The sequence below is a fragment of the Dermacentor variabilis genome, chromosome 1 (genome assembly GCF_050947875.1).
Source record: "Dermacentor variabilis isolate Ectoservices chromosome 1, ASM5094787v1, whole genome shotgun sequence".
Taxonomy (NCBI): domain Eukaryota; kingdom Metazoa; phylum Arthropoda; class Arachnida; order Ixodida; family Ixodidae; genus Dermacentor; species Dermacentor variabilis.
The window spans coordinates 216,936,857-216,954,500 of NC_134568.1; the positions used below are offsets into that span (position 1 = coordinate 216,936,857).

Below are 17,644 nucleotides of genomic sequence, written 5' to 3' on the forward strand. Positions count from 1 at the left end.
TTTAGTAGCGTGACCTGCAGTGATTGGCGCCACTGTGCGTGACTTGCACTGCGTCTTCTGCTTTATTCTTTGAGATTTGTCATCTTATTCTTTCTTTCCTCTTTTCTGTCTCGTCCTTTCTGAAGAGTAGACAGGCATTTTGCCCCTTCCGGTGGCAGTTGCCAGCCTGCTCCTTGCTTTCAATAATAATAATAATAATAATAATAATAATAATAATAATAATACGAGAGCAAATCAAGGTCTTTTCCCCTATTTATTATTAATCAAAATAAGGTACACACAGCTCATTACAAATATTCATACTATTCTATGTGCCTTACACTCTTTTCCCACATAGTCCCCACGCTGGTTCAGACATTTGTCCTATCGCAGCACTAAATTTGAGATGCCTCTGTGGTCAGTCAGCGAAGCATGTGGCATCCCCAAACACTCATTGCCATGCAAGTCTTCACAGCCTTTTGCGAACTCGCAACACCACCACTTCACACTTCTCAAAGCGACACACCTTTCCCCATATGTAGGCAGCATTTCCCTGTGGATATCGATGGGCGTTTGTCCCTTGCTCCATAAAAAACAAAACACACTTTGTTGCTCATACGCTGTGGACGTGTGAAGTGCAACTGCCATTTTCAACAACTGACAGCAACGCCGTGCCACGGAGCTGCTGGCAGATAAGGCCGGGCAGGTCCAGGTCCACCGTGGAGAATGGATGTGTTGACTTCGCATTTATAGCCGTAATTTGGCTAAAAAATAATAGGGGCAAACACTTTCCGATTCACCCTTGTAGTAGTAGTAGTAGTAGTAGTAGTAGTAGTAGTAGTAGTAGTAGCAGCAGCAGTAGTAGTAGTAATAATAATAATAATAATAATAATAATAATAATAATAATAATAATAATAATAATGGTTGCCAGGCAAGGGATCATGCAGAAGCTGCCTCATATTTGATTATTGCATTTGATCAGTCTGATCAGGCAGGCAGGCACGCCCAGGCTGTGCCTGCCCGCCTGCCTGTGCGGCTACACACGGTGGTGCAAAAGATTAGTGCATTCACATCTCCCTCCTGGCAGCTCGCCCCGTGGACTGGAAGCTGGGCGTAGCCTCTGAGATCGCATCGGCACCGGCGCAATCTCGAAGGCCACGAGCCAGTCGAGCCAAGACAAGCAGCAAAGTACACTTCTCTCCTTGATCACACAACAGAGCACTCTGTTGTAAGCCATGTGCTGCTCCGCTGTGATGAGCCAAATGGAAAGCGGAAGCAAGACCATCACATTGGTACAGGGGACGCCTATCTAAAAGGCTGTCACAAGTGCTAACAAGTTGCGTGTTGAATGCGCCAAAGATTCTTTTGTTGTTTTACTCAAATTTCATTACATGCATGGCCTCGTAGCTGTTCCACGGGCCGAAAAGCAGTCTTCTTATTTCCATGTTTACAACTGTGCACCCCATTGGGCATATATTGTAGTAAATGGCAATAATGGATACAACGAAGTTTAGCAGATATAACCAAGAGTGTGCGAATATCAAAATTTTTAAATGCAAATCAAATACGAATACTTAGCTTCAAATATTGAATAATAATATGCACATGTATTTATTAACATGTTGCGTTAATTTGTTATTTTGGAACATTGCAATTACATTGCTAGATTGCTTGACTTGTAAGCCGTTATACTAAAACATTGTGTATTTGGCTCATGTTAACTTGGAAATTTTAGTAATCGCCACAAGCTGCCCTCGTGAGCCTGTGCTTTATTATATGGCATCAAACGCCCGTAAAATTGGAGGCATTTGACCCTATGCCAGACGTCACTCTTCGCACTTGCTGACAAGCAATAACCTCAGAATTGGGGGTGGCGCTAAAAAAAAATAGAGAAATAAAAGTGCACCCTTGCTGTCCACAAACCCGTGATCCTTGCTACTGAGATGCTGACTTTCCTGCTAAGTTTAGACATTTAATGATTAAGTGTGCTTTACAGGCAAAATTTTGCTAGCAGAATGAAATCATCGCAATATTTAGCATAATATCGCCCTAACATTCTTAGATTAGATAGAAAAAAATGCTAAGAACATGTTTGCTCCAGCACAGCCAGCAATATATTCAATTTGATTCGAATATTCGTATCCAACCGAATATTTGCACACACCTAGATACAACAAATTATTTCCGCTCTCTTCAACTTCATTATAACGAGATTCAAGTGTAATAAATATGGCTTCCTCCTACAGCACCTGTGTGACCAAACGTTGTCTGGCTGTGAACTTCTGCTGCCACGTCACCCTCAATTTGGCATCCTAGTTTCCAATATTTAGACCTACTATGCAGATATATATAAGGGGGCCTCACTAATAACCCAGTCACACAGAGCACTTTCAATTGCAATTGAACTTGAATAGGATCAAGTTTTACAACCGTGATTGGTTCTCTTTGCAGCCTGTGCAAAGAAGCCAATGATGATAAAGAAATTCGATCCCGATCGTGCTCGATTGTGATCGCAAGTGCACCGTGTGAACGGGGTAGTAGAAAAAGAGTAAAAACAGCCAGATGATGCTACTGATTCACCAAAGACTGCTTTGTGGAAGCATTAGCAACATCAACAAGTACTATTTGACCCGAGTATACAGCCATTATCAAAGCCAAATTCAGCCAATTATTGAGGCTGAACATGGTTTTATTGAGCAGCGTTAGGAAACAACGATAAATGAATCAATGTAGAAAATTGGGAATAAATATATCTAATCTTGCCTGAAATATTTGAAGTCATGATTATGTTCTTGAATACCTAGCACACCCAGTATTACATTGAGAGACCCAATAAATATGGACCAAGGTTTCAGTCAAAGCAAGACAGGCAAACATAGACAGAAACTTGAAAGGGTCTGGAGGCGAGCTCGTTGGCCGGACAGTTCCTAACGACCGGTTGCAAGAACATGCGTACCGCATCAAAAACAAGAATGGGAGCAATCTCGCCATCCACTGTGCCAATTGCCAGTGCAAGCCGGCACTTCAAGACACAAAGGTTCTGTGCTGATACCGAAACAATCGAGCACATGAAATTTTTGAAACCTTCACAATGATGCACGAAGGCCTGATTTACATCAGCTCCCCTTCAATCCTCTTCACCGACAAGGAATACAGATATCTACTTGACTAACCATTATGTTTTTGTTAGCTTTTACCTGTCAGGCCCATGCGTGACTGGAGTTTGAAACCACCACACCCCACTGCTTCCCCCTTCCCAAGCTACACATTTGTGTATGCACAACGAAGCAACCGCTGGCAGTCAGCACCCGTCCTGTGTTTCTTCCATCTGTCAGCGTTTCCCCACTGTTTTTCTACCATGGATAGAGAGAAACCAAAGAGGTCTCTTTAGTTACATCATGACCTTGCTGCTTTGGACGGCAATGATTATAATAGCAATGTGAAAGAACATGCGTGCTGTGCCACAATGCTGCAGCAGTATGCATTTGGCACAAAGCACATTTCCTACGTCACTTCAAGTCTAACATGCAATTGCTGTAGAAATAAAGGGCACACTGAGAAAAGTATGAGCCACTTCTATGCAGCAGATATTCACTGACCTACATAAAAAAAAAAAACAATCTGCTTACTTATATTTTTACACCGAAGTAATGCATATTTATTTTAACTACTCTCATGCAGCCTCTTTCAGACACCTGTGCTTCCAAGATAAAATGTTTTCACAAATTTTATATGTCAGGTGACTTGTTTTATTGAAAACGCCTTTATTGATGATGATGATGATGTTTGAGGTTTAGTGGCGCAAGGGCCAGGTATGGCCAAAGAGCACCATGCTAGTGGTAATGAATATGCAGTGGTCTGATGGGTTCTGTGAATTTATAGTTACGTGGGTGTAGAGAGGCCTAAAAGAGTTGGTGTAAATTCCATAAAATGTACACATAATAAAATTATGGCAATGATTAATGACGTGTACTATGATCACTAAAATGCATTAAGAAAGAATGATGCATTATATAAAATATGCGAGATGATAAATTGCTTACAGCACTACTGCCTCGGCAGAGCCCTTGAACCACAAGGGCCTAGAGGCATGTGCTATTCAAAATAATTATCACAGCGGCATCCTCTGAAGAGAGGAGGCGCTACGAACATGTGGGGCTAATAACATGCAGCACAACATCTTTCAAAAAACCTAGGACTCGTTGGTGTAAAGAGTGGTTCTGGACCAAGTAACATAACAGGATGAAGGGGGATGTGCTGCCGGTATATGCTAAGAGAAAATGTTTGTTTCTTTCAGATTCGGCTTCCCGACACTCCAGTAGGACGTGGAGGACGGTCAGCCTCTCCCTGCATCTACCACAGGTTGGAGGCTCGTTTCCCGTGAGTAAAAAGTTATGTGTGCCAAATGTGTGTCCTATTCTTAGACGACAGAATAGGACATCTGTCTGGCGGGATTTTGTTACAGGAGGCCAGAAACCTAATTGTGGCTTTATTACATGCAGCTTATTATTTGTTTCCAGGTCCCACAAGCGTTGCCAGTAGTTTCGCAGTTTTCTTCTTAAGAAAGGCTTCAGGTCTGTGACAGAGACCGAAGCAGTAGGAATAACTGCATGCATTGAAATTGATGTGGCCATCTGGTCCGCTAGAACGCTACCCTCGATGCCCCTATGTCCAGGCACCCAGCATATAATCACATGTTGGTTAGATATATATGCTTTGCACAGGACAGAGTAGAGTTCATTAATTACTGGATTTTTGTGGTTACAGAATGACATCAAGGCCTTCACAACACTAAGGGAGTCCGTATATATATAACTGATTTCTGGAGTTTTGATTTTTTTATATGCTTTACAACCGACAATAGTGCGTAGGCCTCAGCTGTAAAGATACTGGTTTCCGGATGTAGTACATCGGATTCCGAGAAGGATGGACCGACGGCTGCATAGGACACCCCGTCGCGTGACTTCGATGCATCTGTGTAGAACTCCATGCAGGAGTATTTGTACTGGAGTTCCCGGAAATGCATTTGGATTTCAATCTCTGGAGCATTGTATCAGCTGCCACTCCCAAGGAGGTAGCAGCTTGGCTGGATGCATTAGGCGGAGCTCCCTCACACGCAGCGAGAAAGGCTGTCTTACGGAGGGACGATTATGAAAGAGTGTAGCATATGTCATATCGTTAATGGTATTAAAACATGGATGTTGAGGATTAGAGTGGACTTTCAGAAAATATGTTTGGCTGATGTATGTTCTCTGCAGATGAAGTGACCACTCATTTGATTCTGCATATAAACTTTCAATGGGACTTGTTCTGAAAGCTCCAGTGGCCAGTCGGATTCCTAGATGGTGGACCGGATCTAGCATCTTTAGCGCGCTCGGGGCTGCAGAATGATAGATCACGCCACTGAAGTCCAACTGTGATCGAATGAGGCTCTTGTAAAGATTCATTAAACATTTCCTGTCGCTGCCCCATGTTGTGTGGGATAACACTTTAAGTAAGTTCATTGTTTTTAAGCATTTGACCTTGAGGTACTTTATGTGTGGAATAAAAGTTAATTTAGAATCAAGTATGATGCCTAAGAACTTGTGTTCTTTGTTCACAGGAATTCGCTGACCATACATTTCGATACTGGGTTCTGCAATCAGCCCTTTGTTTCTCGTGAAAAGCACGCAAGAACTCTTGTTCGGGTTCACTTTAAATTCGTTTTCTTCTGCCCATTTGGACACTTTATTCAAGCCCTGTTGTACTTGCCTCTCACATACTGTAAGGTTGCAGGATTTGAAACCTATCTGTATGTCGTCTACGTAAGCAGAATAAAAAATGGCTGGCGGTAATGAAGCACGAAGGGTGTTCATTTTTACGATAAAGAGCGTGCAGCTAAGTACACCTCCTTGAGGTACACCAGTTTCCTGTATAAAAGGTCGCAACAATACATTGCCGACTTTCACGCGGAATGTACGGTGGGACAAATAGCTTTCTATTAGGATGAGCATATTGCCACGGATGCCAATTCCTGACAAGTCTCTCAAGATTCCATAGTGCCACGTTGTGTTGTACGCCTTCTCCATATCGAGGAATACGGATAGGAAATATTGTTTATGTAGAAAAGCGTCGCGAATGTTTCCCTCAATGCGCACAAGGTGATCGGTTGTGGACCGCCCTTCTCTGAAGCCACACTGAAGGGGATCGAGCATATTGTTGAGTTCAAGGAAATGTACAAGTCTGCGGTTAACCATTTTTTCAAAAAGCTTACAAAGACAATTTGTAAGAGCTATCGGACGGTAACTTGCCGCCAAGAAAGGGTCTTTACCCTGCTTAAGAACAGGGACCACAATCGCTTCTTTTCATGTGGATGGGAGGTATCCCGTAGTCCAAATAGCGTTGAAAAGTGTGAGTAATGTAAGTTTGGTGTCAGTATGTAAGTTTCTGATCATGTCATACATGACTATCAGGTCCCAGTGCAGTGCTTTTGCATGTGTTCAAGGCAGCTCTCAACTCAGCAATACTGATAGGCCGATTATAAGGTTCATTCTGTCCGGATTTTCGTATTATTGGCTTACATTCTTCTATTTGTTTGTATTTCAAAAAGGATTGCGAATAATGGTTTGAACTCGACACGCTCTCAAAGTGTTCACCAAGTGAGTCTGCCTGATCTTTCAGTGTTTCACCTTGTGTGTTTACCAAAGGGAGTGAATATGTTTGTCGCTCTCTTACCCTATTAGTCCTGTTCCAGACTTTGGCTTCATCTGTGTACGAGTTAATACTCGATAAAAACTTCTGCCAACTCTCTCTTCTGGCCTGTCGGCGCGTTCTCCTGCCTTGGGACTTTACTTCCTTAAAGTTAATAAGATTATCCGCAGTGGGAGAAGCGCGTAGCAACCCCCACGCTTTGTTCCGTTTCATACGAGCGATCCTACAGTCATCGTTCCACCACGGGACACGCCGTTTGCATGCCAAGCCATTTACTTGCGATATACATTTAGTTGCGGCATCTATTATGAAGGCTGTAAAATATTCCACAGCAGCATCAATTCCTAACGAGGACATGTCATCCCATGAAATACTACTGAGAGTTCGGAATTTCTCCCAGTCAGCTGTATCAATCTTCCACTTAGGAGCCTGTGGTGGATATTCATTTTCTTTAGGTGTTCGTAGCAGTATGGGGAAGTGGTCGCTTCCGTAAGGATTGTTTGTAACTTCCCATTCGAGTTCAGGCAGAATAGAAGGAGAAACTATGCTGAGATCAATTGAAGAAGAGGTTTTTTTGCCAAGGCAGTAATATGTGGGTTCTTTCTTATTCAGAATGCACGCACCAGAAGAGAAAAGGAATTGCTCAACAAGTCGTCCTCGCGCATCTATATGAGGGTCGCCCCACAGGTAGTTGTGTGCATTGAAATCGCCAAGAACAATATAAGGTTCTGGCAATTCATCTATAAAGGATTGAAATTCATATTTGCTAAGTTTGTAATGGGGAGGTATATAAAGCGAGCAAACAGTGGTTAGTTTGTTTAGCGAAACAACTCAAACCGCCACTGCTTCAAGGGCTGTTCCTAGCTGTAAACGTTGACACGCTATGTTCTTTTGAATTACAATTGCAACACCGCCCGATGATGCGATTGCATCATTGCGATCTTTGCGAAAAGTACCATACTGTCGAAGAAAGTTTGTGTGTTGTGATTTCAGGTGTGCTTCCTGTAGACACAGCACTTTTAGATTGTGTTTGTGGATGAGTTCTTGCACATCATCGAGGTTCCTAAGAAGACCTCTGACATTCCATTGAATAATTTGTGTATCCAATTTAAAAGTAAATTGGTGCTGTGTGTATGGAAACGGAACTGATGCCTTAGATTACAGAGCTATTTCGAGGCCCTGTAACCGGGGTTTTGCCCTTTTTGGAGCGTTCGAGGGAGCCTCGCTGCTCCTTAGGTGTTTGGTGCGCCTTGAGGACAGGTGTAGAGTCCATTGCCTCTAGTGAGGCGCCGGACACGTGCTCTTGTGAGCGAGAAGTTTCCCGAGAGAGTCCCGCCTTGGAGGGCAAGACCCCTGCGGCCACCAGCCCGGAGGTCGATGGGGCTCCCTGAGGGATTTGGTTGCGCCGGCTGTTGCCAGTGCTGGAAGAGGCAGGGGAGGTTGGGGCAGTCTCGGCTGCGCCCACCTTCGGGGTTGATGGTCTCTTCTGCTCGGTTGGTGGAGCAGCGCTAGCCGTGACCACCCAACGTGGGCGCAGACGGCGTAACCGCCGACTCACTGTTTGTGGGTCGGACAGCCGCCGGAGGCCGTTGTGATGCTGCCCCGACGCGCCACTTCGGCAAAGCTTTTCTTTGGCAGGTATGCTACCCGCCTGCGTGCCTCTTTGAACGATATGCTTTCCTTAACTTTGATTGTGACTATTTCTTTTTCTTTTTTCCATGATGGACAGGACCGCGAGTACGCGGCATGTTCCCCATCACAGTTCATGCAGTGGAGAGAGTTCTCACAAGCTTCAGAGGTGTGTTCATGGGCACTGCATTTCGCACAGGTTTGGCGGCCTCGGCAGCTCTGCAAGCTGTGGCCGAAACGTTGGCATTTGAAACATCTCAGGGGGTTTGGCACATATGGCCTAATGCGTAGCTTAATATACCCTGCCTCGATTGACTCGGGCAGGATACTTGAACCGAAGGTAATTATCAAGTGCTTGGTTTGGATTTCTTTGCCATCTCGCCTTATCTTAATTCTTTTAACATTGATCACATTCTGTTCACTGAAGCCCACCAAGAGTTCCGCTTCAGTTAACTCCAAAACATCATCATCTGAGACTACGCCACAGGTGGTATTCATAGTACAGTGGGGGGTTACGATTACTTGGGTTTCCCCAAATGACACTAGTTTTGGCAGTTTCTCATACTGCTTCTGATCGCGGAGCTCCAAGAGGAGTTCACCGCTTGCCATCTTCGACGCGTTATATCCTGGACCAAAAATTTCAGTTAACGACTTCGAAACAAGAAATGGAGACGGTTCGAACTAGTTTGCCTGGGTTTTCAGAGTGTACTGCATGAAAACGGGGGCAGGTGTGGACTTGGCGTCCGAAAAATTGGAAAACATCTTCGGTGCGCCCTCTTTTCTGAGGGCGATCAGGTAGTAGAGGGAAGGAAGTAGCCATGTGTAGACGTGTAGTTTTCGGCAGCAACGCTAGCCACCCACCATGGAGTCCAACAAGGGGACGCTGCAGGGCCTGCAAACGCCAGCTGTACGTTGCCACTATAACCAAATATGACATAACTAAGGTTGGCTACTCACACAAGGTTAACCCTTGCTGCCAGGAAGCTCGGAAGTAATAAAGAAATGAGAAGGAGACAGGAAAGGTGGAAAGTAAGGGAAAGACGAAGGTAGTAGGGAGGGAGAGACAGGAAAAGGCAACTACCGATTTCCCCCGGGTGGGTCAGTCCGGGGGTGCCGTCTACGTGAAGCAGAGGCCAAAGAGGTGTGTTGCCTCCACCGGGGGGCCTTAAAGGTCCGTACACCCGGCATCAGCTCAACCCCCAGGATCCCCTTTTCCCCGGACACGGCTAAGCCATGCACGGTTAAACGCGGTAGGGTCCAACCCTCGTGTGCTCGGGTAGGTGGTGTCGCAACACACCAAACGCCTGCTGACGCAGACGCCCCTGCGGGGACCTTTATTGAAGCTCTCCCGTGGCAGATAGCACAATTCTGAAAGCTGGATTACTTCAAGAGGCTGACATTACTTGCACAATAAACTGCAGCTATTCTCAGTGCTTTTCTAATCATTAAATATCATGACTACTGAAAGCATACCTCAAAACAAACATATTTTTTACACTGAGTGAAGGCTTTGTTTTTACAAGCATGGCTGTCCTCAATGGTGGAGCTAGTCCAAAGAATTCCGACCTAACATGTTGCAGATGAGTCGGCAACTGCTGCTGTCATGGAAAAGTCTCATCAGCATCGCCAATCATACACATATAGGATCATACACTTATCACACACATATCATAGGATGAAGGAAACGTATGTATGAAAGACATTAATACATAAAAGGCACATAATGCCCTAAGTCTAACTCGTACACAAGGTTTTGCAAACAAGCAAAAAATACTCACAAGGCCTTTGTGATTAACTCGAATATGACGAAAATTTGGCTCAGGAATTGCAACAGAGTCTCCAACAACAAATCCCCGTCCATCAGCCATATTGTAGACATTCACAGCAAGACAGGAAGCATCTTCATCCAAAGCACACATAGTGCTGAAAGAAAGTAAAATAAACTTTTAGGACCTTAATAAGTGTTTGACTGTAATTCTTTTTCCCTTTTTGCTATTTTTGAAGAAAGAGTCTACATGCATACCCACCTCGAACCACAACTTCATTTTTTATATGTTCCTATGGGTGGGCAGCGCAACCCGGACGAAGGACAAGAGGAAGTACACAACACGAGCGCAGTCCTCTTGTCCTTCGTCCGGGTTGCGCTGCCCACCCATAGGAACATGTTCAATCACCAACTCGCCCAGCTTGCCGTCTTAATTCATTTTTTAAGCAATATGGAAGGATAATATTCACTAGTTTCTACAGTTCAAGATTGCTAAATTTCAGTTAAGCCACGTTCATGATGTAACAACATTCATCACTTGTTTCATCATGTATCTGTTACCGTCAACTGATGCCCAAATTACATCAAAGTAATTTTATGTTACAGTTAGAATATCAGCTTCTGTAGCATACAATTTCCAAGCAGAAACAGGTGAGATATAGCAGGTTCTTCGGTAGAGCATCACTTTACGCTCCACATGTTAGCCATCCAGATGGCCAAGGCGAAAATGTTGTAGTTAAAGAATATACAAGCTGATCAATTTTCGGGGTCATGGAGGGGGCTCGAAAAACAAATTCAAGCAGTCAGAAAAACCGTATTTCAATGAAAAAATCAATTTCATTATTCTTTAAAACACCACCAGCATAAAAAATTCATTGACAAATTTTTTCCTCCGTGTTGTAATTCAGTGAAGTAATAATTCCTTGAAACTCCATGATGAACAAGGTCACGGTCGGCATTTCACGTTTGCCCACTGCGCGACCCTACATCAGATGCCCTGAAAGTCGCGAGTGCATATGTCACACGTGACCATGACTGTACAACAGTGGCATTTTAGGCTGTGTTGTGTCCAGTAAGCACACAGGCGAACTTGGAAGGTACTCACAATAGCTGCCAGCCTACCACCAACAAAGGCATCAGCTGCTTCTAGGGCTGTCAGTCAAGCCTCTGCCCATGACCCCAAGCTCGATCACTGATGTTGACTACATCTTACTATCATATTCAAGACAAGCATCCTGCAACAACTTCCCACTCATCACCATGCTGGCAAGCATAAAATTTTCGTCAAGGTCACATTCACATAGTGGTGATCAGTGGTCACATTGTGTAGGCCATTAGGCCTGACCAGTGCTGCTTTGGGGGTGTTGAAAGGCCTGAGTTATAGTTTAGTGCCAAGTTGCGGAAGACGTCTTTACAGCAATCAAATGGCATTCATAAAGCTGAAAAATTGCCTCACCAAAGACAGTGAGGGTGCGTGCAACCATGAGCAAGACTCTATGGTGGGGACTATGTTAAGAGTTGTCATGTTTGTGAGATCCAAAAAATTGACCAGGGCAAGATAAGGCATCTCAAGTTTCGGTCACTGTTATACATTGGTTTTATGATGGGCTCGGTGGCTGTGCTCTGATGCAGACCACTAGTCCACTTTTGTTTACAATGTAGGCTCACTCAGTCCCAGAACCTACTAACAACAGCTTCCTGACCAATCACTGAAGCACACCCAACCTGGTTCTACCTGGATGGAAAGACAACATTCAACGTTGCACTCTCCAGCAATCCAAGACCAGCCGATTTGCACATGAAGCACCCAGTCTTTGATTAATTTTGGAAGACCCTATCAACGACAGCAGCATGTGAGCCAGCTATAAACAACATAGCTAGACCAGTGCCGTTCTGTGGGCTCGGTAGATGTGCTCTGATGCAAGCCACTAATCCGCTTTGGTTTGCAATGCAGGTTCACTCTGTCAAACATGTTTTCTTCACCGCACTAGCAGCAGCTCCCTGAACCACCGCTGGAGCATGCCTGGCCTGGTTCTACCTGGATGGATCGACAACATTCAATGCTACTCGTCAGCAATCCAAGACCAGCCAATCCATAGGCCCAGTGGCTGCAGTCCGACGCAGGTTACTAACCCACTTATCTACTCAATTCTTGAGAAAAGTAGACACCAAATCATTGAGAAGAGTAGCGCGTCTTTCAGCCAAGGGGCAGCACTGTGTTCCACTCGGTCAAGTGGACAAAAAGCTTTGAGCGAAGCATCGTTTAAGAATACAGGGGCGAGACTTGTCCACCCCCCACCCCCCAGCACAAGAAAGGTTACCTTACAACAAATCTTTAGGAGTACTGTACTACATTTTACATTCTTGCTTATAACACACATCAGAATGCAGCTGCTGCAGCAAGGCCTAAACCTGTGACCTTCTGCTCCAGCAGAGGAACATAACTCCTGGCCTGCTGCAGCATGTACAGTGATAAGGAAAAGAAAGATAGGCACAAATGACCAGTGACCAAAGTGGTGATGTTCAACGTACAGCACTGCCAGGCACAAAAGCACTGATAGCCCGAGTTTTGGAAAGCTGCCACTCTCCAGTCATAAGGGTGATTTGATAGATTGTTACTGCTTGCAAGTAACTTATGGTGTGACGAGTGGGTGGGTTCCGAGAGGGAGGTGAAGTAATAAGTGTCTGCTGAACTGCTCTCTGACTGTAGACTGGGAATGGCCCACCACTCTTGATAGTGGCATGTTTATGAAATGCAGTGTCATGTCTAGCGATATTGTCGCAGCCTAGTAGGAGACGGGAAAGCCGGCGTAGAGAGCGTATGAAAGCACTTTATCAGAGAAGTCAACGCGACGGCGTTGTCGTCTCTGTTTTTCTACTCGCGCGCTACTTCAGCGTCGTTCTCATCGCCTGGCACATACCCGCGGCGACCATATAGGATGTGGCATTTGCCCCCCCCCCCCCCCCTTGAAAAAGAAAGGCATCGTCCCGATGCACCTACCACCGAAGGCTGTGCACAGACGGTGCAAAGTTGAGGTCATGAGGAAATGTATGGCTTCATACGAAGCACGTGCACAACCTCGGGAAGATGCCGCCGGCGTTTGGAGCAGTTATGGCTGTCGGGGACAACTTCATAATTCACATCGCTGATGCGGCGCAGAACTGTGTACGGGCTGAAGTATCTTTGCAGGAGCTTTTCAGACAGCCCCCGCCGACGAATCGGAGTCCAGACCCATACCTGGTCACTGACGTATGTGACTGGTCTGTGCCGAAGATTATAGTGTCGGGCATCGTATTCCTGTTGTTCTTTGATTAGCAAACGCACAAGCTGCCTGGCTTCCTCTGCACGTTGCATAAACTCCTTGGCACCAGTCTCGTCGTCACCGCACTCGTGTGGCAGCATTGCGTCCAACATTTTTGTCACTTCGCGTCCGTAAACGAGGTTGAAAGGCGTCACGCGTGTTGTCTCTTGGCGAGCCGTGTTATACGCAAATGTAACATATGGTAAAATCTCGTCCCAGCTCTTGTGGTCGACGTCGATGTGCATACTCATCATGTCTGCCAGAGTCTTATTCATACATTCTGTCAGTCCATTGGTTTGGGGATGATAAGCCGTGGTCTTTCGGCGAGTGGTACCACTTAGTCGCAACACGGTATCCAGAAGCGCAGCTGTGAACGCAGATCCTCTGTCTGTTATGACCACTGCGGGAGCGCCATGCCTTAGGACGACGGCTCCGACGAAAAATCGCGCTGCTTCAGCTGCTGTTCCACGTTGGATAGCACCTGTTTCGGCGTATCGAGTAAGATAATCCGTGACGATGATTATCCATCTATTTCCGGCAGTAAACAGTGGAAACGGACCTAAGAGGTCCATGCCAATTTGTTCGAACAGCGCTTCGGTATCTGAACAGGACGCAGCAGCCCAGCTGGCTTGCTGGGTAGGGCTTTGCGGCGCTGGCAATCCAGGCATGTCTGTGTGCAACATTTCACGACCGACGCAAGTCTCGGCCAATAGTACTTTAGCCTAATTCTTGCTAATGTCCGAGTGTAGCCTAAGTGACCAGCGGTCGGCTCGTTGTGACAGGCATGTAGGACTTCGTCACGAAGAGATGCGGGAATGACGAGTAGGTAGCTGCTGCCACTAGGTGAAAAGTTTTTATACAGAACGTCGTGGCATAAGCAGAATAAAGGCAGCCCTCTGGTGAATAACCTCGGCACGCTGCTTGTTCTTCCCTCTAAGTAATCGAAAAGAGGAACAAGTTCTGCATCCTCGCGTTGCTGGTGTGACACAGCCACAGTATCTAGAACGCCTAGAAAAGCCGCGTCATCATCGTCGTGCACGGCAGTCTCAACAGGAGACCGAGAAAGGCAGCCGGCGTCGGCATGTCGTTTCCCCGATTTGTATACAACAGTGAAGTCGAACTCTTGGAGCCGAAGGCTCCAGCGCGCAAGCCGACCAGCTGGATCTCTTAAATTAGTCAGCCAGCAAAGTGCATGATGATCACTGACAACGGGGAAACTCTGAGCATACAAATATGGCCGAAATTTCAGGACGGCCCACACCAGTGCGAGACATTCTTTTTCTGTAGTAGAGTAGTTAGCCTCCGTCCTTGATAGCGTCCTGCTGGCGTAAGCAATCACTCTTTCGGCGCCGTCCTGCTGCTGTACAAGCACTGCGCCAAGGCCGACATTACTAGCGTTGGTATGAAGAATCGTAGGGGCGTCTTCATCAAAGTGTGCGAGCACGGGAGGCGTCTGCAGCCGTTGCCGTAGGTCATCAAAAGCCCGTTGCTGGTCTTCATCCCACACAAAGGGGACATCTTCTCTGGTAAGATGTGTCAATGGCCATGCGATATGCGAAAATTCCACGATAAACCGTCGGTAGTAGGCGCAAAGGCCCAGAAAATGTTGCACTGCCTTTTTATCTGATGGCGTTGGGAAATTAGCGACGGCAGAGATTTTATCAGGGTCAGGTCGGACACCTTCACGACTAACAACGTGACCGAGAAATTGAAGTTCTTCAAAACCAAAATGGCACTTTCCAGGTTTCCAAGTTAGACCAACTGGGCGTATTGCTTCAAAGACCATCTTTAGTCTCTGTATGTGTTCCTCGAACGTGACGGAGAAAACAATCACGTCGTCAAAGTACACCAGACAGGTTTGCCATTTGAGGCCTGAGAGTACCGTGTCCATTAGTCATTGAAACGTTGCCGGCGCAGAACACAAACCAAAGGGGAGCACCTGAAATTCATAAAGTCCGTCGGGCGTCACAAAAGCGGTCTTCTCACGATCTTTCTCATCAACTTCTATTTGCCAGTAGCCACTTTTCAAGTCTATCGACGAGAAGTAATGTGCGTTTCATAGCCTGTCCAGTGAATCGTCGATACGCGGCAGCGGATAAACGTCTTTCTTTGTGATCTGGTTGAGTTTTCGGTAGTCAACGCAGAAGCGCAGGCTACCGTCCTTCTTTTTCACCAACACGACAGGCGATGCCCAAGGACTCTTAGATGGCCGAATAACCCCGTCCTCAAGCATCGTCTTCACTTGCGTTTGTATCGCCTCGCGCTCTTTCGGTGCCACACGATAAGGATTCTGCCTGGCGTCGGCTTCGGTGACAATACGGTGCTTAGTGAGCGGCGTCTGGCTGACTCGTGACGTAGATGAAAAGCATTTCTTAAACTCATCGATGAGCTCAAGAAGGCTGTTGCGTTCCACAGGCGATAAGGTGGGACTGATGTCAACCACAGGGGCAGGCATAACCACGGTGGACGTCGCGTGCTCCGCTGAGAGGCAGTCCTGTATTGAAGTAAATTCGCCGAAGTAAGCAACAGCCGTGCCTTTAACAATGTGCCGACGTTCCCTGGTAAAATTCGTCAGCAGGAGTTCAGCATGTCCGTCGTGTACGTTAATTACGGTCCTGGCGATGGAAACCCCTTGACTCAGTACCAGTGTGTCAATGTGCTCAGCGACGCCAGTCCCAGTGTTCAAGTTGTCGCAGATTACAGGTACGAGGGAACAGGCTTCGCGGCGGAAGCATGACGTCGTCGTCGGCGATACGTAAGCGGGGTCGCTGGTGTTCCGCGGGGTCGACGTCGTCTGAGCTTGTAGAAAATGTGACGACGAGGTCACGGACATTAATCACTGCACCGTACTCTCTCAAAAAATCCATCCCCAATATAAGTTCCTTACAACACTCAAAGAGAATGACGAGGGTGGCGACAAAGGTTGCACCGGCGATTACTATCCTGGCTGTGCATTTTCCAATCAGCGTCATCAACTGGCCGCCGGCAGTTCTTATGTTGGGCCCGGTCTACGGCGTCTTCACTTTTCTCAGCCTATCGACCAGCTTTTTACTTATTATTGAAAAATGCGAACCAGTGTCGACGAGAGCGGCCACTTGGTGGCCGTCAATGCAAACGACAAGATCGGCGCTGACGGCATCGGTTACAGAGGGTGTGGTTGGAGTCGTCGGAGTTGTAGAGGCGTCGATCGTCGGAAATGGGGGCTCTTGGATATCTAGGCGGTTTGCAACTTCACCCCTGGAGGTCGCTGCGTCTAGTTTCCCCGGCGTGGGCAAGGGGACCTGCCCCTAGAGGCGTCAGAAAAATCGGGACGGGTCGGTGGGGTGTAACGAGCCGGAGAAGGGGAACGCAATTGAGTCGTCGTTGAACTTTCTGGCCGAAAGTTTGTAGAATTTCCGTCGTAGCTACGTGCAGCATCACACACAGGGTAATTGCAGTTGGGAAATCATGCATACCCAGCCGCGCGGTAGTGGCACGCGCGGTAAACATGTCCTGCTTCGCTGCAATGAAAGCATAGCGGCCGGCGGTCAGCGGTGCGCCACAAATCGGTCTTTCGAAGCGGGTAGCCAGCAGGGGATTCGCCGTAGAAACGAGGCGCAGCGATCGACTGGCGGCGATACGGCATAGTTGGCGGCGGCTGTGACTGTCGAAAATAGGGCGTCGGGGGTGGTGGTGATGGCTGCATCGTAGTGGTCAACGGTGTCAGCGGCATCAAAGTGGCGGGAGGTGGACGACAGACAGCTTCCGCATAGGTTAATCGTCGCGGCACCGCCTGCCAGTCGGGCGACGAAAAGGCCTCTCGAACTTCCTCCTGAACGATATCAGCGACAGAAGCCACCGCTGGTGCCATGGGAGAGATGCCGAGCTGCCGGATCTCCTCTCGCACAATCTCTAGGATTACTTCACGCAGAGACGTGCTGCAGCTCTCAGGTAGAATTGAAGCATTCACCGGCGAGCTCTTGCGGTCATATTGGCGGTACCGTTGCTGTAGTGCCCGTTCTATAGCGGTAGCCTCCTTGGTAAATTCGGCCACTGTCGTCGGTGGGTTCCTCACAAGCGCGGCAAACAGTTCCTCCTTCACTTCGCGCAAGAGATAGCGCAACTTCTTTTCTTCGGCCATCTCAGGGTCTGCTCTGCGGAAAAGGCGGGCTATGTCTTCTGCAAACATGGCAACACTCTTGTTTGGTTTTTGAATACGGGATTCGAGTAGGCGCTGCGCATTGTCTCTTCTGTCTGTACTAGTGAATGTGTCTAGCAGCTGGGTGTAGAAGGCATCCC

The 17,644-nt window shown here is 46.9% G+C and overlaps 1 protein-coding gene across 2 annotated transcripts in view; it reads right to left on the reverse strand.

Annotated features, from left to right (window-relative positions):
• Window positions 1-17,644, reverse strand: part of LOC142557121 (tetratricopeptide repeat protein 5-like) — a 46,651-nt gene that overhangs the window by 13,483 nt on the left and 15,524 nt on the right. For both annotated transcript variants that reach the window (XM_075668754.1, XM_075668760.1), the window contains exon 9: window positions 10,078-10,222. In XM_075668754.1, coding sequence (XP_075524869.1) covers window positions 10,078-10,222 — 145 coding nt within the window. The remainder of the gene's footprint in view (window positions 1-10,077; window positions 10,223-17,644) is intronic.